Below are 27,358 nucleotides of genomic sequence, written 5' to 3' on the forward strand. Positions count from 1 at the left end.
GGTTGCCCGGGTGGGGCGGCGGGCGGAACTCTTGTTTGTTTGAGTGGAAGTGGAAGAAATCAACACAGTACAGTACTTGACAGTAATTGATACAACGTCATGTATTATTATTTCTTTCGTCATTTTTATCAGTAATAATAGTATTATTACTATCCATCATTTCATTTTTCATCAGTATGAGTCGCAGTATACCCTGCTAAAAATTTTCTATCAAACATTTTTAAAGAATTTCTAAACAACTATTGAAGTTCAGGACCCAAGTCTTATAGAATTTCTATAGAAATTATTTTGTTCTGCAGAAATTCTATAGAAAATCACAGCCAAATTTCTGTAGCGCAAGTTCCCAGGAGGCACAAGACATGGATTTTACGTTGAAACGACATCCATGTCCAACGTCGAAATTTCGTTGTTTTAACATTGTATTTGTAAATTGCTAGACGTCAAGCAATATTCTGTGCCCAAATAACAGTAATAGTTCAAAAACCTACGACCCTTGATTTGTGACGACAAAACTAGCTCATAAATTTCATTTGTGAATATGATGAGGTGAAACATTTTCATGGTTTCACATTCATAACAGCCCCTCTGAGGGAAACTGTAACTACAATGTGGCCCACGACAAAAATGAGTTAGACACCCCTGATTTACATTATGATTTCATCAATATATTAAAAAAAACCATCCCAGCATGCACAAGATGTGGATTTTACATTGAAACGTCCAGGTCCAATGTCGAAAATTCGTTGTTTTAACATTGAATTTGTAAATTGCGACACATTCTAACTTAGAATCAACGTTGTCTTATAACGCTGAAACAACATTGCTTTTACATTGTATTCGTAAATTGCATCGACGTGACAATCCAACATAAAATCAATGTAGCCATGCTACATAAAAATTGAGCCATTAAAACTATAGATTGAAACCTTTATTATGCAGTGTCAAACTACCAACAATTAGCCCACAGTAATACATGTATGTTTAACATTTAGAACACGTAACTTTTTTTTTCTTAAAGTATGTTACAAACAAAATAAAATATAGTGTAATTCAGAGAGCAGAAATGGCGGCTAGCTCGCCTCTCTGTACCACTACAGGACAGACGCCTCAGGTGGTGTGTGGGAAACGTTGTTATTGCCTTCACAGCAGGAAAACTCTGGGAAAAAAATTTAAAAAAACGGCTTGCTGGTGGATAATATGTGAGTCAAGGCAGGTTAAACAATACTTTTGTCAATTTCGCGTATATGAACACATTCCATCACATCAATTTAATGTGCTCTTATCTTGACAGTTGAAACATCCCAAACCGGTTTCCGGTTCTGTAAATGTCGTACTTTGACTAAACACGGCCGCGGGCAACCTTGCTACGTCAGCTACGGAATGGACACGCTGCGAGGAAGCGTTAATGATGAGACACCGCGTGAGATAAACACGGATAAAGTTACGGCGGACTCTCCAATGGCCGCCGACGAAGACAGTTTGGACACAGAAGTCGCGTGCTTGATGAGAGTTGAGGGGAATTCGGGCTGGCTTCATTTGTTCGAAAACACGGAGGTACACTTTGCTACTAGCCTGTTAGCTAGCTAATCAAAACAACCTGTTGTCGTTTATTATTTCGAGTTCCCCTCTCGCGCCACGCACAGAAAATGAAAACCCAGAGTGCTAATGTACAGTTAATTGACAGAAAATGAGTTATTTTTATTGACTGGTGCCATAATTCTCTTTAGGTGACTATTGGTCGAGGTACTAACGTGACCTACCAGCTCCTGTCCCCAAGTCACCCTTTAATGATTTCCAGGCTGCACTGTACTTTCTCTCAAAGGGAAGATGGACACTGGACAGTCACAGATAACAAGGTATCCAGTTACTTGGACTAGGATGTTTAATAGAGTTACATTTGTAGAATAAAATGTTTTAAGTCGAACCAAATCAAACACACACATGCAAGGGGAGATGTCAGACAAGCACGGTTGGTACTTATGTCATGAGAGCTGTTAGTAGTCCTCAGTCCTCATTGTAAGCTTACTGTTTTTTTTTTTAATTATTATTCTTTTAAACAAAATGTGATTGCAATTTCACGTAGATATAAAATAAAATAATTATTCTATAATATGACAAACACACGGATATAGCTAGGTCAGGGCTAAATGTTATGATGTATGCAAAGGTGTTTATTTGTTTCTACATCCACACGTAATGCAATGAAATATGATAAATGATGATGAAGAAGCAAAACAGAGATCCAGTAACTTACGATTAGGTCTCTGTAGACCTGAAATTCCTGAGTGAAAAAGAAAAAGTTTGAGGAAAAAGAGTTGACAATCAAAGCTACCATTGTATAATAAAACTGGATTAAGTTAAATGACATGAGAATATGAAGAAACAGCCCTGGTTCCACCCATCATTCGGCTTGACCAATTGCATTTCTTTTTATTACAATCCCGTAGCATAATATAGCTCAATGGTCGACTGTACATATTTAGTTTTTCCATTTCATTGGGCACGTAAAGCCATGTTGTTTGTGACGTGTGAAATATTTCTTTTTGTGATCACTGTCAGAGTCTCAACGGTGTGTGGGTGAATGGAATCCGCATCGCCTCTCAAGAAGCCCACCTGCTTTCCTTTGAAGACTCCGTACGACTGGGCGTTCCTGTCATCGGGTCCAAAGTGGAGTACGAGTACATGCTTGTGCGGCGGCCCCTCCGAGAAATTAAACACAACTTGGCAAAAAGATACATAGAGCCCTTAAAAATTGTGCACTTCCCCAAGAAATGCAAGCGGAAGCTGAGAGAGGAAGAAACGGAGGCATCCACCTCAAAGGCCAAATCGTACCGCTGCTCGTACTCAGACAATCAATTGGCGCACCCGTGCCCTCTTCCTCCAGTTGAGCACCACCAGCGCCACAGTTGCCCTCAGATGGGGGAGACTGGTCCCAATCCATTTCCAGAAGAAGCACACAAAAGCTGTGCTGGTCCAGATCGTCTTTCTGACCTGGACAACTTGCAGATGTAAGTGTGTGCTTCTCATTTGTCATGTAGCCAAGCGTGTAACAGACTCAGCATTGTGACAAAAATGTGTAAACCCATGTAAAGGTTGCTGGTGTCGAACCAGTTTCTCAAATCATCTATACTTAACCCCCACTCCAGTAGTAATCCAGCACAACGTTAGTCCAGTTCTGTCTTTGATGTCCAGTGCCTCCATGGCTTTTTCAACCTTTCGCCACATTTCAGGATTCAAACATAAAGACATAAAATTATTTTTTTTTTGTCAAGACTCATCAAAAAGTGGGACACAATCGTTAAGTTTAATGGAATTTATCGGATATTTTATAGTTGTTTTTTTTTTTTTTAACGCATTCGTGGGCATCGTCCCATTTTTGGGACATCATGATTTTCACGCATTGTATCCTTCAGTATATCAAAATATTTAAGTGTTTTATTCTGATTCTGGTTTTTGGGACGATCTACTAAGAAAACCCGAGTACCCTCTCGCGGGCAGCGCAAGATTTTAAATGAGTAAAGTTATCATATGACTTAACCATAAACGAAATAAAAGTGTTATTTTCTTGATTGTGGCCTGTTAGGAGACTTTTATCGAAATAAGGCAAAAAATTGCCACCCTGCCCATGAATGGGTTAACAAAGGCATGCAATATTATTAAGCCCCTTTACTTTCAGTGCAGCAAACTCACTCCAGAAGTTCAGCGAGGATCTCTTTGTTGTTGATTCTTGACAAAAAAAATGTAATTTGAGATCTTTATGTTTGAAGCCTGAAATGTGATCAAATCAAGGGGGGGCGAATACTTTCACAAGGCACTTTACATGTTCCATTGCTATAAATATCACCTTGGACCTCACTGCCCTCTTTTTCCACAGGTATAGCCAGAACATATTGATGCTCAGGGATCAGGTAAACAGCACACAGAGGCAGGTCACCTCGCTCGAGGCTGGATCCTGAAGTGTATTATCGATGTATTACCCACATGAAGCGAAAGTTGGAATGATTCCCCAACAACACTGCCGGATTGTTCAGGGATCGGAAGCCTTGACTCGTGGACGGGCGGACGTGTGGTGGTACTGTGGTGGAGTCACCCTATTCAATGTTCTCCCTTCTCGTTGGACAGGCCGATGCGCCCTGGTGTCTGCCAACCTTTGTTGCTCCTCGAGATGCTCGTGCTAGTCTCCTCGAAGTAACAAACCAGGCCGTTACACCACGACACCGCCGTTCTATATATGACCCGAAGCACCCATTCTTTAACTCCCCGGTTTATATAGACCAGGGGTGTCAAACTCCCTTTGGTCTGCGGGCCGAATACAGCTTAATTTGAGATCAAGCGGGCCGGACCAGTAAACTCATTGCAAAATTACATAGAACTAACAATAAGCCCACTTTTATTCCTTTGTATTAATCACTAATACTAATAATTCGTGCAAAGAATGAGTAAATTATCAAAATGTTTATTAACGGAATTTTCCTTTTACAGTATGAACAATATATTATGAACAAGAGAATAACATAAGAACATAAATAAAGTATGTGCAATTTTAACAACACTTTTACACAGTTAAACATATATTTAAGTGTGTTGTATATAAAACTGATCACAGAAATAGTAACAATGTCGTGTCGTGCGTCTCCCTAACCCGAGCTTTAACTTGAATGCACGTATGCTGTCATAATACTGTGTTATGATTTTTTTTGCGTCCCTGCAACATTTTGTTAAGAATATTCAAGTGCTCAGTGATGTCAACCATAAACGCAAGGTCCTGCAGCCACAGATGGCACTGTAATTCCTTAACAGGTTTACCTTTTTTCGCCATGAATTGTCCGATTTCATCACGTAAATCAAAGAAGCGCTTTAGCACGGCACCTCTGCTTAACCATCGTACGTTCGTGTGATAAGGCACACCATGGATAATGTTAACAGTCACTGAGAAAGCTGTCAAATTGACGATGATTGAGACCTCTGGCTCGGATTAAATTAACAGTTCGGACAACCACCTCCATGACGTGATCCATTCTTAGCGATTTGCTCCATAATGCCTCCTGATGCAAAATGCAATGAAATGTCCAAAAATTACCTCCCCCATTTGCGGCTTGTACTTTATCTCTGAACTTTGTCACAACACCTGCCTTTTTACCGATCATTGACCGCGCACCATCAGTAGCCAGGCTTACGGCGCGTGACCAGTCCGCTGCGACTCTGTCCAGCGCTCCGACGACGGAGCTGAAAATGTCCTCAGCTGTTGTGGTGTCGATCGTCGGCACCAGCTCGAGAAACTCCTCTGACATTCAAAGTCTTGTCAACTCCACGAATGAATATGGCCAGTTGAGCGACGTCCGTGATATCAGTACTCTCATCAATCGCAACAGAAAATGCCACAAATGACCCCACTTTGCGTTTTAGTTGGTGGTCCAAATCTGCAGAGAGTTCCGAAATCCTGTCTGCCGCGGTATTTCTTGTCAAGCTGATATTGGCGAAAGCATGTCGTTTCTCAGGACACACAATTTCAGCAGCCGTCAGCAAGCAGTTTTTGATGAACTCTCCATCACTGTACGGCTTTGATGCCATTGCTATTTGGCTCGCAATTAGGGAGCTGGCTTTCACCGCAGCATCGCTGGCTTCTCGGCTCCGGGTGAAAACAGATTGCGGTTTCTTCAGACGCGCCATCATTTCATTTACCTTCTTTTTTCTCAATTCTCCATGCAAACTGTTGTATTTTTCACCATGCTGAGTTTCGTAATGGCGCCGAATATTGTATTCTTTAAGCACCGAAACTTGCTGCTGGCACACCAGGCACACGGGTTTCCCATTCACCTCCGTGAACATATAAGAACATGTCCATTTTTCTTGAAAAGTCCGACACTCTGTGTCTACTTTTCTCCTTTTTGACAAAGACATTTTGCTGATGAGGGTGCGAGGCAAACGGAAAAGTAGATAATGCAATTGTCGCCAATAAACGCTGTACAGACGTTCAATTTTACCAGGTCAAGGTGGTCCTAGTTCCGCCGCAGTGTTGCTTTCATGTTGTCTGCACGTACTAAAACACTGCGCCCCCTAGCGGATAATACAAGAAGTACAAATATTTAAGAAAATTCATATTTTTTTTATACAATGCAGCTTTCTTCCCCGGGCCGTACCAAACCACCAGACGGGCCGGATCCGGCCCGCGGGCCGTATGTTTGACACCCCTGATATAGACGCTATAGGTGTACCCGTGGTGTTCCGAATGAATATAAACTTACTAATCAGATAGCTGCAGGACTTGAAAGCTTTCCCTTGCTTTCTGCCATTTTTCCCGTCACCCCCAATAAGAACGTTGACCGAATTATTTACACTACAACCAACAGCGTCTGGCAAATTACACCAGGGACGGCTTCGAGGCTGTCCATGAACAATTGGCTGCTACCTCTTTGATTACACTCCAGACCAACATGGCGGTGGACATGATCCTCGCAGAGAAAGGAGGTGTTTGTTTCATGTTCGGAGATCAATGTTGTACAGTTATTCCGAATAATACAGCCCCCGATGGCTCCCTGACCAACACTTTGCAGAAATTGTGTCTTTGTCGAGTGAGATGAAATCCCACTCAGGGATAGACACCTCTTTATGGGATAATGCTCTTAGTGTCTTCGGCAAGTACAAGGCCTTGGTAACTTCGGTTCTTATCTCCGTTGCTGTTTTTTCAGCTCTCTTGACTTTGTGTGGTTGTTGTTGTATTCCTTGTGTTCGATCCTTGTGTCAGCGATTGATTACTGCCGCCATTGAGATAAAGGACATTTATGTTCCTCCACCCCATATGATGGCTGAATTGCTTCTAGCTTCGGGCCCGTCCGTTGTACCACACGGTCCAGACGATGACGGGGCTGGAACTTTCCTTTAATTCTGTTTATTTCAGGTGTCGGACTCAAAGTCCGAAAAGGGGATTGAAGTGCATTATCGATGTGTATATTCTCTTTATTGATGCGTATCTTTTGCTCACACATGCCAAATCATCAGTTAACCTTACTGGAGAGACCAGGGCATAAGAATGTGCCAGTTATTACCAACTTAGTCATTATGATGAAGATAGTTTGTGATGCTCTTATTTTATGATGCGGTTCTCTTGTGATGCTCTTAATTTTCCTTTCATACGTTTGTGATGCGGACCCTGCTGATAGTAGGGGAATGCTGTAAGTCCTCTGTATCTTTGCACTTCTGATCTGCTACAGCCATTGTCTCCAGTAGTTATCCAGCACAACATTTGTCCAGTTCTGTCTTTGATGTCCAGTGCCTTTTGTGAAAGTATTCAGCCCCCATGAATGTTTCAACTTTTCGCCACATTTCAGGATTCAAACATAAAGACATAAAATTAAATTTTTTTGTCAAGAATCAACAACAAGTAGGACACAATCATTTAGTTTAATGGAATTTATCAGATATTTTACACTTTTTTTTTTCACGCATTCGTGGGCAACGTCCCATTTTTGGGACATCATGATTTTCACACATTATATCCTTCAGTATATCAAAATATAAGTGTTTTATTCTGATTCTGGTTTTTGGGACGATCTACTAAGAAAACCCAAGTACCCTCTCGCGGCCAGCGTCCTAATTTTGGGACGAGATAATAAATGAGTAAAGTTATCATATGACTTAACCATAAATGAAAAAGAAGTGTTATTTCCTTGATTGTGGCCTGTTAGGAGACTTTTATCTCAATAAGGCAAAAAATTGCTACCCTGCCCATGAATGGCTTAACAAATAAAGGCGTGCAATATTCGGCCCCTTTACTTTCAGTACAGCAAACTCACTCCAGATGTTCAGTGAGGATCTCTGTTGTTGTTGATTCTTGACAAAAAAAAATAATTTTCTATCTTTATGTTTGAAGCCTGAAATGTGGCGAAAGGTTGAAAAATTCAAAGGGAGCCAATACTTTCACAAAAAAAACTAATTTTCTATTTTTATGTTTGAAGCCTGAAATGTGGCAAAAGGTTGAAAAATTCAAGGGGAGCGAATACTTTCACAAGGCACTTTATATTTTCCATTGCTATAAATATCACCTTGGACCTCACTGCCTTCTTTTTCCACAGGTACAGCCAGAACATATTGATGCTCAGGGATCAGGTGGACAGCAGACAGAGGCAGGTCACCTCGCTCGAGGCTGGATCCCAATCGGTCGACCTGTTCAAGGAAGAGCAGATCAAGGAGTTGCAGCGGCAGCTGCAGACCCTCCGAGCCCAGATGCAGCAAATGGAGACGCTTGAGAGGGCCTTCATTCTAATTAAGACACGGCAAGAGGTGAAAGAATGCACGATGTGTTTAAAGGAGAAGTCAACCCACGAATGTTCTTTTTTTTTGTTTTTGTTTTTGAAGGAATACATTGTTACGGGCCGCCACGAATCACAGCAAGGTATTCTGGCTAATCTTGGGTTTCTGGAGTAAGAATTAAACATAATAATTCATCAAGCTCGCGCTAAACTCAGGGCAACTCAGGGAATCGATCCCACGCTGCTCGCACCAAAGGCAGGTGCATGTACCACTATGTGTCAAACTCATTTTTGTCGTGGGCCACATTGTAGTTATGATTTACCTCAGAGGGACGATATGACTGAATCCATGAAAATATTTTGCCTCATATTTACAGATGAAAAAAACTAGTTTTTAATCAGAAATCAAGCGTAATGGGGTTTTCAACTGTTATGCATGTTTGGTAGCACAATGCTTGAAATATCCATCTATCCATCCACTTTCTTTGCCGCTTATCCTCACAAGGGTCGTGGGAGTGCTGGAGCCTATCCCAGCTGTCAAGGGGCAGGAGGCGGGGTACACCCTGAACTGGTTGCCAGCCAATCGCAGGGCACATGGAGACAAATAGCAGCACTCACAATCACACCTAGTGGCAATTTAGAGTGTCCAATTAATGGTGCATGTTTTTGGGATGTGGGAGGAAATCGGAGTGCCCGGAGAGAACCCACGCAGGCACAGGGGAGAACATGCAAACTCCACACAGGCGGGGCCGGGATCAAACCCGGGTCCTCAGAACTGTGAGGCAAATGCTTTACCAGCTGAACCACTGTTCCGCCCTTTCAATATCTCAGCTTTGTCATTTATGGTATGACAATTTGAAATTTTGTTCCAGTTTATCACAAAAATCTTTGAAGTTGATTTACATGATTTGCCTTTGCGAGCCACATAAAATCATGCGGCGGGCCGGATCTGGCCCGCTGGGCCTTGAGTTTGAGACCTGTGTTGACATTGATCAAATGCGTTTGTTTCAAAGAGGCAAGCTGTCAGGAGAAAATGAGGAATAGAAGACTTTCTTGGTCATTTTCCGTGTACTATACTTAAATCATAACTGCTAAAAAGGACGTGCTGAACCTCAGAGGAAGATGAGGGTAGCATCACATCCATATTTGATTTTCTTCCTCTTATGCATTTATAGGCTCAAACACAGCAGCAAAAGACGGCGATGAAAATACAGCTGGATGAGGCCTTGAAGGAGGTCAGAGCCAAAATAATACACGTCACGCTACCGAATGCATTTCGTTGGAATTTCCCCCCCCCCCATCGCTCAGTTTTATTGCTCAACACCCTTTAGCAGCGGAAAATTATGGATGAACTTGCGCTATCCCGGACGAGGTTTGAGGAGGTTCTGTTGGCCAAAAACAAAGAGCTCGAAGTAACCAAGGTGGGTTGCTGCACCGGACTTGTCTTTTCACTGCAGTTTTTTTTTTTTTTTTTTTAAGAGCCTCAAACTGGTTCTGTTTTCAGGAAGCGAAGGAAAAGGCGAAGGACGAAGTGGTCACGCAAGTAACCGACGTTCTGGAAAACGAGCTTCAGTGTGTCATCTGCTCCGAGCTCTTTATAGAGGTGCTCGTCGCTCAAACCTGTTCACGTTTGACTTGGCGTATCAACGAAAACCCGAGCAAAAACTGAAAACTTTGTCTTTTCGGTATCTTTAGGCCGTCATCCTGAACTGCGCCCACAGCTTCTGCCGCTTTTGCATCAAGCAGTGGCGCAAAAAGAAAGACGAGTGCCCCATCTGCCGGCAGGCCATCAAGACCCAGACCCGGTGTCTGGCGCTGGACAACTGCATCGACAGCATGGTGGAGAACCTCAGTTTGGATATAAAAGTCCGACGCCAGGCGCTCATCTCCGAGCGGAAAGAAGACACGTGCGTTAAATTGCCGCAAAATAGAGACTCCAAAAACTCAACATAATGTTTGCTTAAGGGAAAAATGTTTACATAGTTTAAGCCGGAAAAGCAATACGTGTCAGTATGACGGTGACAGTTACGGTAATAATAGTGACACTAACGATAATATATGAATTTATTCCAAATTACAGCACATATTTTTTTTATGTGTATTAATGTCACAAAGATGTGAAAGATGTCAGTAACTTACAGTTAAATGGAATAAAACGCTTGCAGGTTACATTTCAGGTTGTAAAAAATGTTTTCCAGCAAAAATAATACATTATTATTTTAATCATTATTTCATTCACTTATTATTTTGTCCGTTTGTTTGTGGCAATTTCTTGGTTGATTGCTTTTGAGGTTCGCGCTGCTCAGGCGTTGGATTTCTCCTTCCGTCCTGTGGGTGGCAGCATTTTGCTCAGCCATTTGCTGAAGAGCTTTCCGTAACTATGGAAACGCACGGATCACTGGGACCGCAGCTATGATTTAAGACTGTGCAAAAGGTATTCTGTTTCAAGTTACATTACTATGTGTATTGCGGCGTATAATGGGTCGAATTGCGTTTAAGATGCGCTTTTATGGTGTGACGTGTGTTTTTGGATGACTTAAATGAACTAGGAGTGAGACAAATGTCTAAACCAGGTGTGGCAAATCTCCGGCCCGCAAACCGGTTAAATCCAGCCTGCGAGAGGATTTTTAGAAAAAAAATATAAAACCATGACATGGCTAAAAATGAGCTGCAATTTTTCAATAAAAAGTGCTGTTCTGGTAGCGTCAGCTAGATGGCGCAATAACAATTGTGTTCAGCACGCAAACTATAGCGGGTTAGAGCAAGTACAGTACAGTACAAAGTTTGTCAATGACGTAAGTTTTATTCTACTATCTACACCCCTGGTCTAAATTAAAGTAATTCATATTTGCTTATTTTGTGTGTGACTTATGTATTGCATGTGTAAATCGTGGCAGTGATTATAGATGTTATTTAGTATATGATGCAAATTGCACCCGATTCAAATATTATTTTTACAATCATAACACTCCCAAAGTTATCTGTTAAATATTAAAATAAAAAATAAAATGACCTGAATTGTAAAATGAATTTAAAAAAAAAAATCTCCTTTCCAAGATGTTTAATTTTGTTCTCCATTGTTATTTAGTCAATTCGAAGTTCGAACAGGAAGTTGTCACGCGCAACATTCGTCACTTACATATCATCATAAAGCTTTAATATTGCACATTAAGCTCTTGTCAGTTTTAGCTCCTATGGACATTTTCACGTGTATTTATGCTTTATTGTGTGAATAGTGTTATATTTTAAGCTAAGAGTATAAAATTTTGGTATAAAAGAAACAGCGGCAGGTGGCTTGTCACCGACTAGTCTAAAACAAAAGCACTGGTTGACAATCATTTCCATAAAGTCTATGATAATTTGACCTTTTTAAAAAAAAAAAAAAAAAAAGTAGTCCTCCACCACCCGCCTGCAATCATGTCGAGGCTCACCGGAGGCCCCACCATGCTGGCGGTGGAAAGCAGGAGACTGAGAAGGATCATTGCTGAAAATCCAAACTGGTCCTTGGCCCTTGTGCCCTTCTTGTCCACCCTCTGCCTCGAATGTATTGTGAAAAACTTTGAGGGTAGGTCATATCGCATATTACAGTACTGTACGTGATTTTATAGTCACTAACTTAGCACTCCATCTTTGGCAGAAACCCCCATCTATGAGGAGCTTACACCCAGCCAGAGAGATTTTGTGCAGGAGAGACTGTCGCCCTCTCTGCCGCTATCAGTGACGGCCAACTTGGTTGACGACGGCGTCTACTGGCGGCGTTGCTGCGAGCAACGGTGGGACATCTGCGACGTGTCTCACTACGGCCACAGCTGGAAGCGGATGTTCTTTGAGAGGCACCTGGAAAATATCATCGAACACTATATCCCGGAAACGACCCCCTTCAAGACGGTCGCCGAGGAAATCCCGCTGTGCGAGGCCTACGTGAAGAGGCTGGACATTTCCCAAATGCTGCCGCCCATCAAGGAGGGCAAGGTGGGGATCGGACTCAACGTGGACTGGCTGAGCGAAACCGACTCAGACGCGGCCCACATGGAACACTACGACTTCCGCAACCTCCTGAGCATGTTGAGCTGCCTGGAAGAGTTCCACTTGACCTACTGGGTCAAACAGTGCGGAATGAACTTCGAATGGAAGATGTTCGAGATGGCTGAGCGAGACTGCGAGACTCTCTCCATGGCTCTTGAATCCTGCAAGACCTTAAAGGTACAGTGGATTAAAAACAAAAAACTGGACACCATCGCACTCTCAAATCTGCAGTCGAGCACGAAAAATCATGCATGTAAAATTTGTTACGAGTAGAAATACATAGATATTGAAAGCAGTCGCTTAATTTGTGTAGTCTTGACCAACGTTCTCTCTAAGCTGCGCAACTGTGCACTTGTCGCACACTGTCGGCACACATGAAAACCGATCCAGCGCGGTGAACCACAGCCTGACGTCTTATTTTATTTTTAACACGGAAGCACAGTCTTTAACAGTGAGCTGCTGCCCAGCCTACTTCTACTTGCTAGTTTACCTGACCCCGCCCCCCTCTGCTCTTAAAGGGGTACACTCATAATTACAAACAGAACACACACCCACAACATTATAAATGCGGGCATGACGGACCACACTCGTACTTTTATCAAATGTGAGTGACTGCTCTTTACACCCCTAAACTGCTGTAAAAAAAAAAGAGACCAAGATTATTTCAGAACACCTAGTGGCTGTTTACAAAACTGCCCAATACCAAGCAAACTCGCGTCAATTTCAAAATTATTATTATTATTACAGTAACCTGCAATAATTGAAAGTGCCTGAGAAAGGTTTTCCGGTAGTTTTTCCATTGCAGAAGTCATAGGCTGATTTAAGGCACCTCACCATTAAAGGTACAAAAGTATCATTACCGAGGTGATATTAGCGCCTAGCGGTCTGATGCTAAGATGGGCCGGGGAGGCTGCGAAAAAGCCTGCGTCAACACTGAAGGATGCACAGAAATTTCTGCCGTGCGTTGGCTGCTTCCTACATCTGTCATTTTCATTTGTGGGAAATTGGCTAGGTTTCGAAGATGGAAGCGTTTTTTTAGGAAGGGAAATTAGCCAAGCTTGGCTACATTTTACTCCACTGGAATAGTGGGTTTGTGGTCAACTTAACAACCCCAGATTTCAGAGTCACATTTTGTCAGTAAATTGAGACGAGATCATTACAGTACCGTAATTCCCGGGCTACGTGGCGGTGTTAATGCTAACACGGCGCTAACGCTAGCGCGGTGGTGGTAATTCTAACGTGGCGGTGCTAACGGGGCGGCTGTGAACAATTTGCGGCTTGTAAGCCGGGAAAAAAAATGGTATTTCATATGTATTTTTGGAGACATTTCTGTCTGGGAGCATTTTGTGTCATTTTCTCTGTGGCTCAATAAATGTTTGAAAACACTGCTTTAAGCATACTACAAGCATAATCATCTACTTCCTCTTCCTGCAGGTAGTACGACTGTATGAAAGTCACATTGACGATGACAAGTGTAAGTTGCTGGCTAAACACCTGGCGGAGCACCCCTCCCTGAGAGAGCTCAACCTCTCCCACAACGTGATTGGAGACAGGGGGGCCAAGGCCGTGGGCAAGCTGCTCAGCAGCAGCAAACTGGAGGTCCTCAACATGAGCGACAACGTTATTCGAGACGTGGGAGCCAACGCCATCGCGGACGCCTTGGCCAATAACTGCGCCCTCTTGTCCCTCAACTTAAGAATCAACCGGGTGAGCGATGAGGGGGGGCAGGCCATCGGCAAGGCCTTGCTCAACAACAGCGTCCTGCTTCATTTGCACTTGGGAGCCAACCTCCTGACTGGCCCCAGTGCTGTCACGCTGTCAGAAGTGCTGGTTAAAAATCAAACGCTAAAAACCATCAACCTCTCCTGCAACAAATTGGGCGTGGTGAGTATTGTACACGCCAAACTACAAACTTACATTTTCTTTTGGAAGTGTATGGAAACTGCTAATGGAGGGGGGCGCCGCATCACATCGCTCCGTGCACCGAGAACACAAACTCTTGAGGATGAGGGGCACTTTCTTTGTCCGCCTGTGCGCAGGATGGAGGCAAAGCTCTGGTGGAGGCCATCACCCAGAACAGCTGCCTAACGGAATGCGACGTCCGTCTGACGGAGGTGGACGAGCAGAGCGCCGCCGTCATCAACCAGGCGGTCTGCAACAATAAGAGCGCCTCCGTCACCAACCAGCTGATTTGCGCCAACGAGAGCGCATCCTTTGTCAATCCGGCGGTGTGCACCGATGACAGCTTAGAGCGAGAGGAACAGGACCAAGAGGACGACGAGGCACAACCAGAGGACGACGAGGCACCACCAGAGGACGACGAGGCAGAAGCGCAAGACGACGAGGCGCAAGAGCAAGATGACGAGGTACAATAGACGTCAGATATGTATTTAATTTTCTTAAACCTCTAAATGGGCTTACTGTTGCACAATTTTCCAATCCTGTAAATGTAAAAAAACTAAACGTTTTCTGTTTTTTGCATTAACAGGGCCCATCTGAAGCGCCCACTTCAATCAACAGCACCTGATGTACGTGGTTTCATATTTTCATTTATTAGCAAATGACTTGAATTCAAGTGTAAAAAGAAATAAACTTCATCAAAGGGTTCATAACTCAATTATTATATATTTGATTATATTTGGTAATTTCACCTCTGCAATCTTAACTGGCAAAACTGAATTCAGACGGAGACAACTACAGCTGCAAAGTTTTCTTCCTTTTTCACTTACTACATGTTAATTCCAAGAAGATTGGGATTGATACACCTACTGTAATTTCCGGCCTATAAATCGCGACTTCTTTCCACACGCTTTCAACCCTGCGGTTTATGCGGTGATGCGGCTAATTTGTCCATTTTTTTTCTCACGGCCGCAAGGGGGCACTCGAGCGGAAACAGGTAAGAGTGAGACCGGTGGAATATATGTGCCGAGGAAGTGACTTTTACCGGTCCGGCCCTGTTAGCGTCGCGGTAGCGTATTACTGCCGTGTCTCAGTGATTTTTACCGGTATGTTTTTTTTTTACCGGCCCTGTTAGCGTGGAGGCGCTAGGGTTAAACTCTGTTTAACTGTCTTTCTTTGTAAATATCTCATGATTCAATGTGGGCACTTGCGGCTTTTACACAACTGTGGCGTTTGTATGTAGCACATATTATTTCCTTTTCTGGGTGAGGCTCATAACCAGGTGTGCTCTGGAGGCCGGGAATTACGGTAATTCCTATAAACTCTCATTTCCATTCATTCACATTGGAAGTTTAGAATTGTCGAATTACACTAATAATTACTTCATTCGTGCTCGGATATCAAAACTTTCACATCTTGTATTGTCATTTAAATCATTAATAATGATGAAAAAAAAATCCCACCCAGGATATTTTAAATGCACTGCTGGGAAGCTGACTGTATTGTAGCCTAGTTTTCCATGTGGCTTTTGAAAAATACCATAATTTACGATATATTGATGTTTATCATGATGTTTTCTGAATATGTAAAATTGATCAGAAACACATTTTAGTGTACCAAATGTACTTCATGGGAAAATCTTTGTTTGATGAGAATACAGGATCTGGCACAGGATTTCAAAGGTGCAACGTACATGCAGCTCGCTGACTGTTATTCATATCATAAAGCACCCCAAATTTATCTTATTCAATGTTAGGAACACAACCTCATATCCACGCAGCACCACAAAGAATTTGCACAAAATGTAGATAAAGGGGCGCCACTGTGGAGCGTTTGTTCAGGGCCTTGGCCTTTCACAGTTCTGAGGACCGGGATTCGAATCCCAGCCCTGCCGGTGTGGAGTTTCCATGTTCTACCTGGATCTTTGTGGGTATTCTCCGGACTCTCCGGTTTCCTCGCACATCCCAAAAACATGCAACATTAATTGGACACTCTAAATTGCCCCTAGATGTGATTTTGAGTGCGGTCTATTATCTTGTGTCTTATGTGCCCTGCGATTGGCCGGCAACCAGTTCAGGGTGTACCCCGCCTCCCGCCCGAAGATAGCTGGGATAAACTCCGGCACTCCTGCGACCCTTGTGAGGATAAGCGGCTTGGATGATGATGGATCAATGGATATAAATAGAAGAACTGGAAAAACACAACCTCGGTGAGTCCAATAACCAACTCAGTATAACATTTGGGGACACTTTTAAATTCTTTTCAAAATGTCGAACTCCGAGATAGGTCCTGGAGTCGTCTATAGTATAAGGCACAATGTACATATTTTTTGACAGACCATTTTGTAGCTATTTAGTCTATTATCGCGCCGCAGGTCTGGGAGGAATGCAGTTTCAGATATGTTGTATGTCACGGATGTGTAACACATCTGATAAAATTACTTAAACTTGAAATTTCAACAAAAGTGCTGCTACATAGCCTCGAAGTGATGTCTTTATTTTAGCACAGTTGTCACTTTGCAGCCTCGCCTCTGTTTTATGCACAGATGCCCCGACAGTTTCCAGACATGATTTATTACATTAAAAAAAGACAAACAGAAGTTTGACAAGAACAATCAAATTGAGTTATTTAATTGTAAACTGTTCAGTGCGCTTGCTAACAATCACATATCATATATAGGAAACATTTTCCAGTCTGTTCTGGTCCGGTAGACATTTTGGTACCTGTAGCGTATTGTAATTCAGAATTATTGATAATAATTAAAAATAGATCTGACAAACATCTTAAATTAACGCGTGTCAGCTATGCAAGTAACGTTGCTTTAGTCATTTCCCACATTTTTGTGGAACCTGAATACTCAAAACTGGCCTATACTACTATTATCAAATCATATGAATAGATACAAGGTGATTATAAAAATCAAAACAATTATCCTTTAAAAATATATATTTTTTTAAACTTATAAGTATTGCATCGTGTCTTGTTGTCATACCCAAGAAAATTTGACACCTAAAAAATGTTTACTTGAAGCAAATATGTAAATCATTGTATAGTTTTTGGAACATTTGTTGTAAGGTGGTTTGAGGTGGTATCATTTTTCTTCTTTTTTTTTTGACTACTATGATTATTGTTATTGTTTTCCCTTTAAGGTTAATTTCTTTGCTCACTTACGGGTATGAACTTGGTTAAGGATGAACAGATAATTATTATATAATTATCAGATAATTGGAGATGAGAGGAAACCGTCCTATTCTGTCATTTATAAAGGTATTATTATCCCACTGTTAATGGATGTAAATTATTTTTTTTTCTTTATTTCTACCGTTTTTCCCTCTTTTTTTCTTTCTTTTTTTTCTCAGTTTGTATATAAAAGTGTGGGAAAACATTAATTATTTAAAAAAAAAAAAGCCTAACTCCATAACCTAGGGCAGGGATTAAACATGATCGTTTCAGATATTCTTGCATAAAATTTGAGATCATTTGAACAACATGTCCTCAGCCTACAAAATGTACCAAAAAAAAAGTGTATTATATAACCTTTCAGGCAATATTGCCACAGTACTACGGTCGTGTGGAATCCATTGTTGAATGATCTCGTCTTGAAGCAGTAAATGCAAAAATGGAGGAATACTAGAAGAACCCAAAGCGCTTTTGATTTAGTTTAAATACGGTACATCCAAGCATAAATTATTGTGATTAATACGACGGATGCATGGGGGGGGATAATTCAAAACATTCAGACAAATATGCACTACATTCACAATCACTATCAATTCATTGTTAATGTACCCTAGCGATGATCAAGGAAATTATGTCGACCGAAAACGTTTTAAATGGTTTGCAAGCTCCCTCACATGGATCTCGTTTTAGAGCAACGTCTGACTTCATATGCGTTTAAAAAGTTGCGGCAGTCCTGATTTTCACGAACATCCGCCTCGGAACTTGCGAGCGAACTCGCCCTGACATCCCGCGTCGCAGTCCTGAGTTCTTTAAAGCCAGCTTGTCGTATTATTACATGTGACAGTATCAGTAGCGAGTGCGGGGCCCCCTGCCTATTTTCAGCATCTTTGAGAGCCAGCTCTCCACTTGTCTCTCCGATACGCATCAGCAGCTGCGGCAGCATCTGGCTACGCCCGCCGCAGCTCCGTTACACCATCGGGAAGACCGAAAAAATGATCTCCTAAACAATAAAAAAGGGGCACAAGTGCACAGATAGACACCAGCATAAAATAGATTTAGAGGAAAGACGTTGTCGGTAATAGCGCAATCGTAACGCATTTGGCTGGATTTAGAAAAATACATAGTGCCAATTACTGAACTAGTTTCAAGGTTTTGAACATTTACAGACAGTGTGAAAGCCTTGAAGAAATGAGTGCAGTGCTTGTGTCCTTTAGCGCTCCTCCGCTGAATTATTAATACTGCGTGTTGCTATATTTACTAAGCCAGGAAGTGTAATGTCATCGCGACTGAGCCATTTCTGCTAATGGGATATTTCTGCATCGCTATCGGCCTTTGGGGAAAGGTTTTGATGTCGCGCCGGCTTTGTCATCCCTGCATTGAATTCGTATCCCTTTGCCAATGAATATGTCAAAGAAGTGATTTTTCCCAGAATGCTCAAGCGTGCGTTCAGTCACACTGTGGAACCTCAAAATTAGTACATTTAAAAATTTGTTTAAATTTGTGATAAACAATACACCTCTAAGCTTGCACAAGCTTGCCAGTGGTGATCATTAAGAACGTTAAAAAAGCAAGTAGCCTCTACATTATGCTTTTGTCATTTATCCTCCATGTTGACTTTTTTTTTCTGTTCATCCATTTTATGATCAACCGTATGACTTATTTTTACAAATATGTAACACAAGTTAAAATGTGCCCTATAACATTGTGTATATTACTGATTCCACTACCAAGTTTCCCTTTTATTCATGACAAAGATGGTATCCTTTTTCATCTATCTATGCCAGTGATGTATATTAACAGAACTGAATGCTCAAACGTTGGATAGCAGAAGGTACGACTAACCTGAATAGCCACACGTTGCTATTCATAGATCATAAAAGAAAAGAAACCAAACCGACCTAGATTTCACACACAGAAAGGAAATTGATGAGTACCGTAATTCCCGGCCTACAAACCGCGACTTTTTTCACAGCCGCAGCGCTAGTTAGCCTCAGCGCCGCCGTGTTAGCATTAGCACCGCCCGTTAGCGTTAGCCATCAATCAGGATTACCAATTTTATTTCTTTTTCTTATTGCCAGATTGTCATTGCTAATGAAAGAATGACTTTTGGGAGCAAATATATAGATACATATAAATAGTTGTTGATAATAATGTTTTTGAGCATGATTGCATTTTGATTAATCATTGGGGAAATTGGTTTCCAAATCTATATATTTCAGAAGTCTGTGTTTGTATTCACCTTAAAGAGGTTCCACTGGATTTCTTGCAAATGTTTTAAGCTTACATGGTATTAATTTGATAAATATCTCAACTGCAGGGCCTTTAGTGCTTCTTAGCTATTTGATAATTGTCTTTACAGCTCAGTAGATGCCCTTACCTGACAAACTAGCTTCTTAAGCCACGGTACCTGAACCGACAATAAGGTCATGTATCCTTGCGTTGTATCTTGTTGGAGGGTTATAGAGACGTCTCCACGCAGGAGCCATTTCTGTGGAGGGAGCGATGGTCGTGGTTGAGGCAGCCTTCGTTGTTGTGTACGATCAGTACGGGAAAGTAGAGCGCATCCTGGTATGCCGGCGGGCTCTCCTCGCCGCCGTGCTGGCCCGAGAGGCAGCGCGTGCTTTCCGTGGGGCGGCTGGCGGGCTCGTTCAAGCTCCCGCTGCTCCGCCACAGGCAGCTCCGCCTGGAGCCGTAGAGCCGGCCCAGCGAGAAGCGACTGGCGCTGAAGGGAAGGCGCGGGCTCGCCGTGTTGCAGATGCTCAGCGCGCTGCGAGAGAAGATGGAGGAGTTGCTGATGGCGCGGTGGCACCGCTGGCAATTTTGCCTGTAGCTGCCGTAGCGGCGACAAGCAGAGTAGTTCTGGCAGCTGCCCGACAGCTGGGCCAGGTCCATCAGAACTGCCTCCGAGTAGCTGGGCACCAGTTGCTGGTTGGAGCGGATGTGCCACTCCAGCTCCGTGCTGTCGATGGTGTTGACACGCGGGATGTGCCTGCAACAAGGACGCTCCTCGGAAGTCATCGCCGGCACATAGTCGAAGCCGAAAAGCTTCTCGACGTGGTAGTGGGCGCAAGCGGTCCGATACTCGGTCAGGACCCGTAACGGCCAGGAGAGAGTCAAAGCAGCCGCTGTCCAGAAAGTGGAATGCGATGCGTACCAGGGAAGGTGATGCGGGCTGGAGAAGGCAATCATGTATTCCTTAAAGTCGACATTCTTCAGGTGCATGCCCTCGCGGGCCTCCATGTAGTCGTCCAGGCCCTCGTTCTCTGTGAAAAACCTGGCTCGCTGCGTCAGGTAAGAGTTCTCCGATTCCACGTTTGCAAAGCTGAAGCACTTGGTGAACCTCAGCTTGGTGATGGCAAAGCACTCCAAGCCCCGCAGCTGCTTCGAGATGTCCTTCACACCGCAGTTCCCGTAGTCGAACTCGGCTTCGGCCACGTGCGTGTTGACCCTCTCGTGGTAGACCTGCGTGGTGGTGTACGCGTCTCCGTTCCTGTAGCGCGTCACCTGCCGCGTCCTCCTCACGTAGTGGTAGCTGATGGCCTTCCACCAGATGCACGGCGTGGCCTGCTTCATCCTCCGGACGCGGTCGGCCACATTTTCCACGTCCACTTTGAACTGCATCTCGTTCCTGGTGTAGCAGTGCCAGCACTCCACCAAGTAGACCACGTAGAGCATGACCAGGAATGCGAGGGGGATGTAGATGTAGCCATTGGAACAGGGACTGTCGTGGTACATCATTGATTTGCCCTTGTAGGCGCTGTCGAAGGAGAGGCGGGTGACGGTGGTCACCTGGCACCAGGTCACGGCGCCCACGCAGCCGTACATGAGCAGGGACAGCAGCAGGCATTTCCAGTGTGTCTCCTGGCACAACGACTTGAGCAGGGACTGTTTCTGAGGCCGCAGCTGCACACAGAAGAGAAGGCGGCCACGGTCAGTCGACGACAATTTGTTATCTTGCGTTTATATCAAGAGCAAAATCTCGAACTAGGACAGCGGTAACCTCGACAGTGCGTCTGTTTCCCAACAACTGCGCCACTGCCAAAAAGTATGCGTCAAACGGCAAAAAACAAACTTGGCGGTCCGTACCGTCTGTCAGCACGTCTTACGAAAATGTATCTTATCTTTTTTGGGGGGGGGAGTTTGATGATGATGTCATGTAATGCGCGTGTGGACCAAGCATACCCATAAAACCAGAAATGTGAGTCCCAAGCACTTTTCCACTGCATGTTGGTAAGACATGGGCTAAATCCCGTGATTTCCGGCCTACAAGCCGTGACTTTTTCCACACGCTTTCAAACCTGCGGTTTATGCGGTGATGTGATGCTAGTGTTAGCGCGGCGCTAGCCTTAGTGCGATGCTAGTGTTAGCGCGGCGCTAGCCTTAGTGCGATGCTAGTGTTAGCGCGGCGCTAGCCTTAGTGCGGTGCTAGCGTTAGCGCCACGCTAGCGTTAGCGCGGTGCTAGCGTTAAACTCTTTCTATGTACCGAGATTTATAACCAGGTGCGCTCTGTAGGTTGGGAATTACGGTAATCCAGTTTCACTTTTTTAATATTATTTTTTTTTAAATCATAAACTGTAGTGTTTAAGATATACAGTAGCATTTAAAATCTATTTAATGTATCATATAGTGACAGCTACAACAATTAAATGCTCTTCCACTACATGGCGGTAGGTACATCCATCCATCCATCCATTTTCTTAGCCGCTCATCCTCACGAGGGTCGCGGGGAGTGCTGGAGCCTATCCAAACTGTCAACGGGCAGGTGGCAGGGTACAACCTGAACTGGTCACCGGCCAATCGCAAGGCACACCGAGACAAACAGTCACACTCACAATCACACCAAGGGCCAATTTAGAGTGTCCAATTAGGGATGTGGGAGGAAACCCACGCAGGCACGGGGAGAACATGCAAACCCCACACAGTTGGGTCTGGGATTGAACCCAGGACCTCAGAACTGTGAGGCAAACGCTTTCCAGCTGCGGCACAGTGCCACCCCAGAAGGTACATTTAACGTGTTTATCCACCTCTTGTCATTCATACTGCAAATTGATAGCTTTAAATGGTCCAAGATGGTACAAAGGTAACGTCCCCTATTATATAAATCTGGGATGATGCATATATAAGAGAAAAAGGTGGCCAGGAAGTTGACCCCCCCCCCCAAAAAAAAAAAAAACAGGCAACAAAAATGTACAAACACATGAAAATATGAAGCATAAAAAAAATAGAGAAAATATCTCTCTGGAGCTAAAAATGGCTAAAAATCAGAGACTCGTGCGTATACAATATTTAGTCAAATATTCAATGTTCTAAGTGCTTTTTCATAGTTTATGCATGAGCGCTCGAACTTGTCACTGTCTGCATAGTACAAGAAAAACGAAGCCATGATAAAGTTGATGCACAACTGCAGTGCGCGTCTGTCTTTGCATGTTCTAAGAAGCCAACGTTGAAGTCCATATTCAATGCCAAGAATATGAAACGGGGGTGGGTGGGATGGGGTGGGGGGTTGTGTAGCGTAAAGATGGTGGCACCCTCCATCACCTCAGGGAAGAGCGAGAGCCCCGTGCCTGGATTATGAGTTAGTCACGCTTTTTTTTGGGAAGGCTGCCATGCAAACCTGGCAATGAGTCAAAAGTCCCAGAAAGGACGGATTATTCAACTGTAACGCCGAGTTGATGGTTAGGGGTTATAATATTTTTATTAAGTAAACAATTTTGCATGAATTTCATGTCTGGATCATTTCCATCTTTTCCGCAGCTCGTCAAGTGACGGGCCGAGCAATCGATAATCCACCTTGGGACTTGACGCTTCTCGCTTCCACCTCGGTCATGTGGTTGTTCGCCCCGCAGTGGGGATTCACGTTCAAATTCCCCGTTGAGACGGTGAGACCGCCGCATTTGCTTACTGGTATCTGCGCGTCCGCTACAAGTGCAAATCGATGCAGCGTGACACGGCTCACGTTACACTTTACTGCCTCTATTGAAGCAGTGAGGGGGGGGGGGGGGGATATGATATCCACTGTGTATTGCAATATCATCGGCAGACACATAATCGACACTTGGTCTTGATATAAGAAGACCGCTGCGTTATATAAAAAGCCGATTGTGTAATGGATATGTCATAGTTCCGAGTTTGACCGAGCCATCATTCGGTATTTGATTAACTTATATTCTCTGTTTGTGTTCAACTGCGCAGTAAGAGGAATACAACATCCGCCTCTGGCTATGATCTGGAAGACAGAATTATTGTTTATTTTTGGAAGCTAAATCGGGACAGCAAAGGTGGTTGGTGATTAGCGTGTCAGCAAATTTTACATCATCACTCAGTCTGATATATATATATATATATATTTTTTTTTAATCTACATATTGTATCTATAGATCCCTTTTTATACTGTTTATTCTTAGCCGTGCGAATGAGGCCAAGTACCCCCACCTGGAAAATGATTTTTTTTTTTGTCTTGAGAATTTTAAATATCAGCTGATGCCAGCAATGTACCATTAAGCTAGCTTGGCAACCGAGTTTGTGTTTGCAGGCTATCTGGAGAGCAAGTAGTATTCTTGTGCGTTTGTGTACAGAACAATACTGGTGCACACATATTTTAAAAAATAAAATACACATTTAAATATTACAAATTGGGGGATTTATTTTTTGTTTATTTTTAGGGTGGCTGTCATAGCTCAGTTGCATTTCCATTCAGTTGCGCGCGCAGTCATGTAAAAAAAGTAAACTAAATCAGGTTCACGTGTACAGAAGCGTATTGCTGCCACACAAAAAAAAATCATTTCACATTATAATGTGAATCGTTTCACATTATAACCTGAATCATTTCACAATATAATATCATTAATTACACATTATAATGTAAATCGTTTTCACATTATAATGTGAATCGTTTCCATTGAGTATTGCAATATCATTGGGAGACACATCATCGACACTTGGTCTTGTGAATCGTTTCACATTATAATATGGTTAATTACACGTTATCATGTGACTCATTTCAAGTAATAATGTAACTTAACTTAAGTGTATCACTCACATCAGTCCAAGGTGGCATACAGAAAGAAAACATTTCACATTACAATGTGAAACGCCGAACCTTTATTTATTTATTTGTTTGTTTATTTATTTAGTTATTTATTTGGGTATGGCAGTGATACGCTTCCGTTGTACGGAACCAAAATACGTTATAACGTCAAATGATTCACATAACGTGAAACGATTCACTTTATAACGTGTAATTAACCACATGATAATGTGAAACGGGACCTTTTTTTTTTTTTGGTGTGGCAGTAACACACTTCCGTACATGTGTACTTGGATAAACAAGCCATTGTTTCACAGTTCTGTCGAGTAAGAGGTCCCAGAACCTTATTTTGCACACCAATGATGCTGTTAAAATTCGCAAGTTATAGATCATTTATCTGATTATTGTGATTTGATTATGAAGAGTAGTGTTATAACACCAATTACATACTTTCAATTGGCCTCCATGTCATCCAAACACGACTAACCCTCGCAGCTCACCTCAAGTCGAGGACTCTCCGGCTCTGGCTCCGGTTCCGGCTCCTCTTCTGGGGCGACGGTGCAGGTGCTGCTTTCAGTGGCCGCCGCGGCCGACGCTGGGGACATGATGACAAAAGAAGTCGTGCATGGGGGGCTCCAGTTGGGACGGGACGAAAGGAGGGGGATGCGGCTGGGGTTCCAAAAATCTAAACACATGCGGAAGCCACTTGACAAAGCGGCCCAGCCAGGGGAACCCGGCGGCTAAACGGGAACATCTTCCATGTGGGTACGGAAGACGAGGGTGGTGAGTGGAAGGGGGAGGGGGGACGGGGGGGGGGTGTCACAGCCGAAAGAGCGAACGACGCGACGTCTGCAAGTCGAGAGCACTTCATGGGATGCTCGGAAACGACGAAGGCGGCGGCGGCGGCGGCGCTGGTCGGCCCAGCTTCCCGTTGCAGGTAGAGGACGTGAAGAGGGACAAAGAAGGCGGGTGGGCAGACATCGCCACGGCACCTCACAACGTTGCGCGTGCACGTCGAGCATCCACGCGGGGGCGGAGCTGCCACGGCGTGAACGTCTCCCCCCAAAACACCACACGCCCCCTAATTTGGCATCATCCCACCTGCATGTACCCGACTATATCTATCTATGCTGATTTATATCAATACACTTGTAAATATTGTGTAGCTAGTTTAATTTTCATTTGACGGTGCCTTATTTTGGGATGTAAGACTGGTTCTATTGTGCCTCAATAAATGTCAAATATGAATTAGCCAAATATTGTAAAATAAATATTTGACCTGTACTTATATTTTATTAACTTTAAATCCGCATTTTGCTAGGGTATGGCTAATTGTATAAATATCAGCATAATGGTTTTGTTAATATCACGTATGTGTGGTCATTTTTAAATGTCTATCCATCTATCTATGGTGCTTTATATCAATAGATACACTTATAAATATTGTGTAGCTAGTTTAATTTTCATTTAACTGTACAATATTTTGGGACTTGAAACTGTTTCTATGGTACCTCAATAAATGTCAAATATGAATTAGCCAAATATTGTAAAATAAATATTTTACCTGTAGTTGTATTTTCTTCATGACTTCAAATCCACATTTTGCTAGGGTATGGCTAATTACATAAATACCAGTGTAAATGTTTTGTTAATATCACGTGTGTGTGGCCATTTTGCACATCTTATATTGCATTTAAAATGTACAATATTGTTTATATTGTATATGTATAATATTGGCTGTGGAGTTTGGTGTCTGGCCGTGTTGATGAGTCTGACAGCTTGGGGACAGAAGCCGTTCGGTTCTGGCAGTGATGTAGCTGGACCTTTTTTTTTTTTTTTTTTCCCCTCCTTATGGCAGGAAGGCGAACAGATTGGGCATGTGAGGTGCAAACAATCGTTTATTTTTGCAGATCAGAGCCGCTGTCATGGGGCCAGATGAGAATTTCTGGCGGGCCTGTTGCTGATCCTGAACTATGTGAGCATGAACAACGAAATAAACGCACGGCTTATGTTTTATACGTGCGGAATATCACCTCATTTGGTGCGAACACTGGATGGACTCTTGGCATGAAATGAGATTAGCCAGCGTAACTGCGGATAAAAACAGATGGCGCCTGTTGGCAGCCATAATGTCAGTCAATACAGGACTTCAAATAAATCCGACTCCCTTAGTACGGCTGTGGAAGTGAGCCCTCTAAAGGCCAAACCACAATTAGCATTTTCAAGCAAGAACAGAGAATTTGTGTTGTTGTTCTTGAGAACTGTTGACTCACCCGGATCGCAGGATCCCGTCGGCAGAACCGCAAAGTAGCGTGTAATTACTGCGAAAACCGAAACGTGCATGCCTGGAGAATGTTACACAAAGGGGCAACAAAAGACTGGGACTGAAAACACGCAGAGGTATTTGGAACATTCCACTGGTGAACATGTTATTTGGGATGTCCTGTCATGATCGGGCATAAATGGAGCAGCCCAGAAAGGCTCAATTTTTCCGTCACTATTTGCTGATAAGTGAAGTTCGGGGTACCAAATGGACCCCCTGCCTGCTCCTGCAGTATGAGGGCCATTATGGTGAAACCATAGAAAACCTGAATCGCCTCATTATGTTTACACAAATTTATGACCTAGTTTTGGAATCAGAAATCAAGCGTAATGAGTTTTTCAACCATTGTTCATCTTTGGTAACACATAAATGCTGATATCTCAACATTGTCATTTATGATATGTGACAATTTGAAATGTTGGGGACATATTTTCACTAGAATCGCAGATTTTGACACCGATGATTTGCGTTCGCGTGTCCATTAAATCGTGTGGCAGGCCGGATCTGGACCCCCGGGCCTTTCGTTTGACACCTGTGGCGTACACTGTGGATAGGTTTCCAATGACGTCACCACCACCCTTCGACCAATCGGATAAATTAACGATGGAAAAAAAACTTCACGCTTCACCCATCACCTGTGTTCTCTGAATGAT

General features: G+C 43.2%; 3 protein-coding genes across 5 annotated transcripts; 2 read left to right on the forward strand and 1 right to left on the reverse strand.

The window, feature by feature from the left end:
• Nucleotides 1-1,296: 1,296 nt before the first annotated feature.
• On the forward strand, nucleotides 1,297-11,618 carry rnf8 (ring finger protein 8, E3 ubiquitin protein ligase). Its single transcript, XM_061812589.1, has 8 exons — nucleotides 1,297-1,554; nucleotides 1,728-1,856; nucleotides 2,560-3,008; nucleotides 8,073-8,280; nucleotides 9,425-9,484; nucleotides 9,581-9,670; nucleotides 9,754-9,852; nucleotides 9,945-11,618. Exons 1-8 carry the CDS (start codon nucleotides 1,381-1,383, stop codon nucleotides 10,200-10,202), a joined length of 1,467 nt encoding a protein of 488 aa, XP_061668573.1. The 5' UTR covers nucleotides 1,297-1,380; the 3' UTR covers nucleotides 10,203-11,618.
• tcte1 (t-complex-associated-testis-expressed 1) lies at nucleotides 10,587-23,348 on the forward strand. 3 transcript variants are annotated; one of them, XR_009793842.1, is made up of 8 exons: nucleotides 10,587-10,683; nucleotides 11,641-11,814; nucleotides 11,887-12,452; nucleotides 13,710-14,159; nucleotides 14,315-14,641; nucleotides 14,764-14,803; nucleotides 16,247-16,383; nucleotides 23,110-23,348. XR_009793842.1 is itself a non-coding variant. In XM_061812587.1 (6 exons), the coding sequence occupies exons 2-6, from the start codon at nucleotides 11,667-11,669 to the stop codon at nucleotides 14,800-14,802; spliced, it is 1,530 nt and encodes a 509-aa protein (XP_061668571.1). In that variant the 5' UTR covers nucleotides 10,587-10,683; nucleotides 11,641-11,666; the 3' UTR covers nucleotides 14,803-15,501. The 3 variants fall into 3 exon arrangements, 2 of the variants coding, with proteins under 2 accessions (XP_061668571.1, XP_061668572.1); XM_061812587.1 differs by lacking the exons at nucleotides 16,247-16,383; nucleotides 23,110-23,348 and having other exon boundaries at nucleotides 14,764-15,501; XM_061812588.1 differs by lacking the exons at nucleotides 16,247-16,383; nucleotides 23,110-23,348 and having other exon boundaries at nucleotides 10,633-10,683; nucleotides 11,644-11,814; nucleotides 14,764-15,501.
• On the reverse strand, nucleotides 18,939-26,045 carry tmem151ba (transmembrane protein 151Ba). Its single transcript, XM_061812586.1, has 2 exons — nucleotides 24,883-26,045; nucleotides 18,939-21,257 (listed from the first exon to the last, which is right to left on the reverse strand). Exons 1-2 carry the CDS (start codon nucleotides 25,075-25,077, stop codon nucleotides 19,812-19,814), a joined length of 1,641 nt encoding a protein of 546 aa, XP_061668570.1. The 5' UTR covers nucleotides 25,078-26,045; the 3' UTR covers nucleotides 18,939-19,811.
• Nucleotides 26,046-27,358: the final 1,313 nt, after the last annotated feature.

The sequence above is a fragment of the Syngnathoides biaculeatus genome, chromosome 23, assembly GCF_019802595.1.
Source record: "Syngnathoides biaculeatus isolate LvHL_M chromosome 23, ASM1980259v1, whole genome shotgun sequence".
Taxonomy (NCBI): Eukaryota; Metazoa; Chordata; class Actinopteri; order Syngnathiformes; family Syngnathidae; genus Syngnathoides; species Syngnathoides biaculeatus.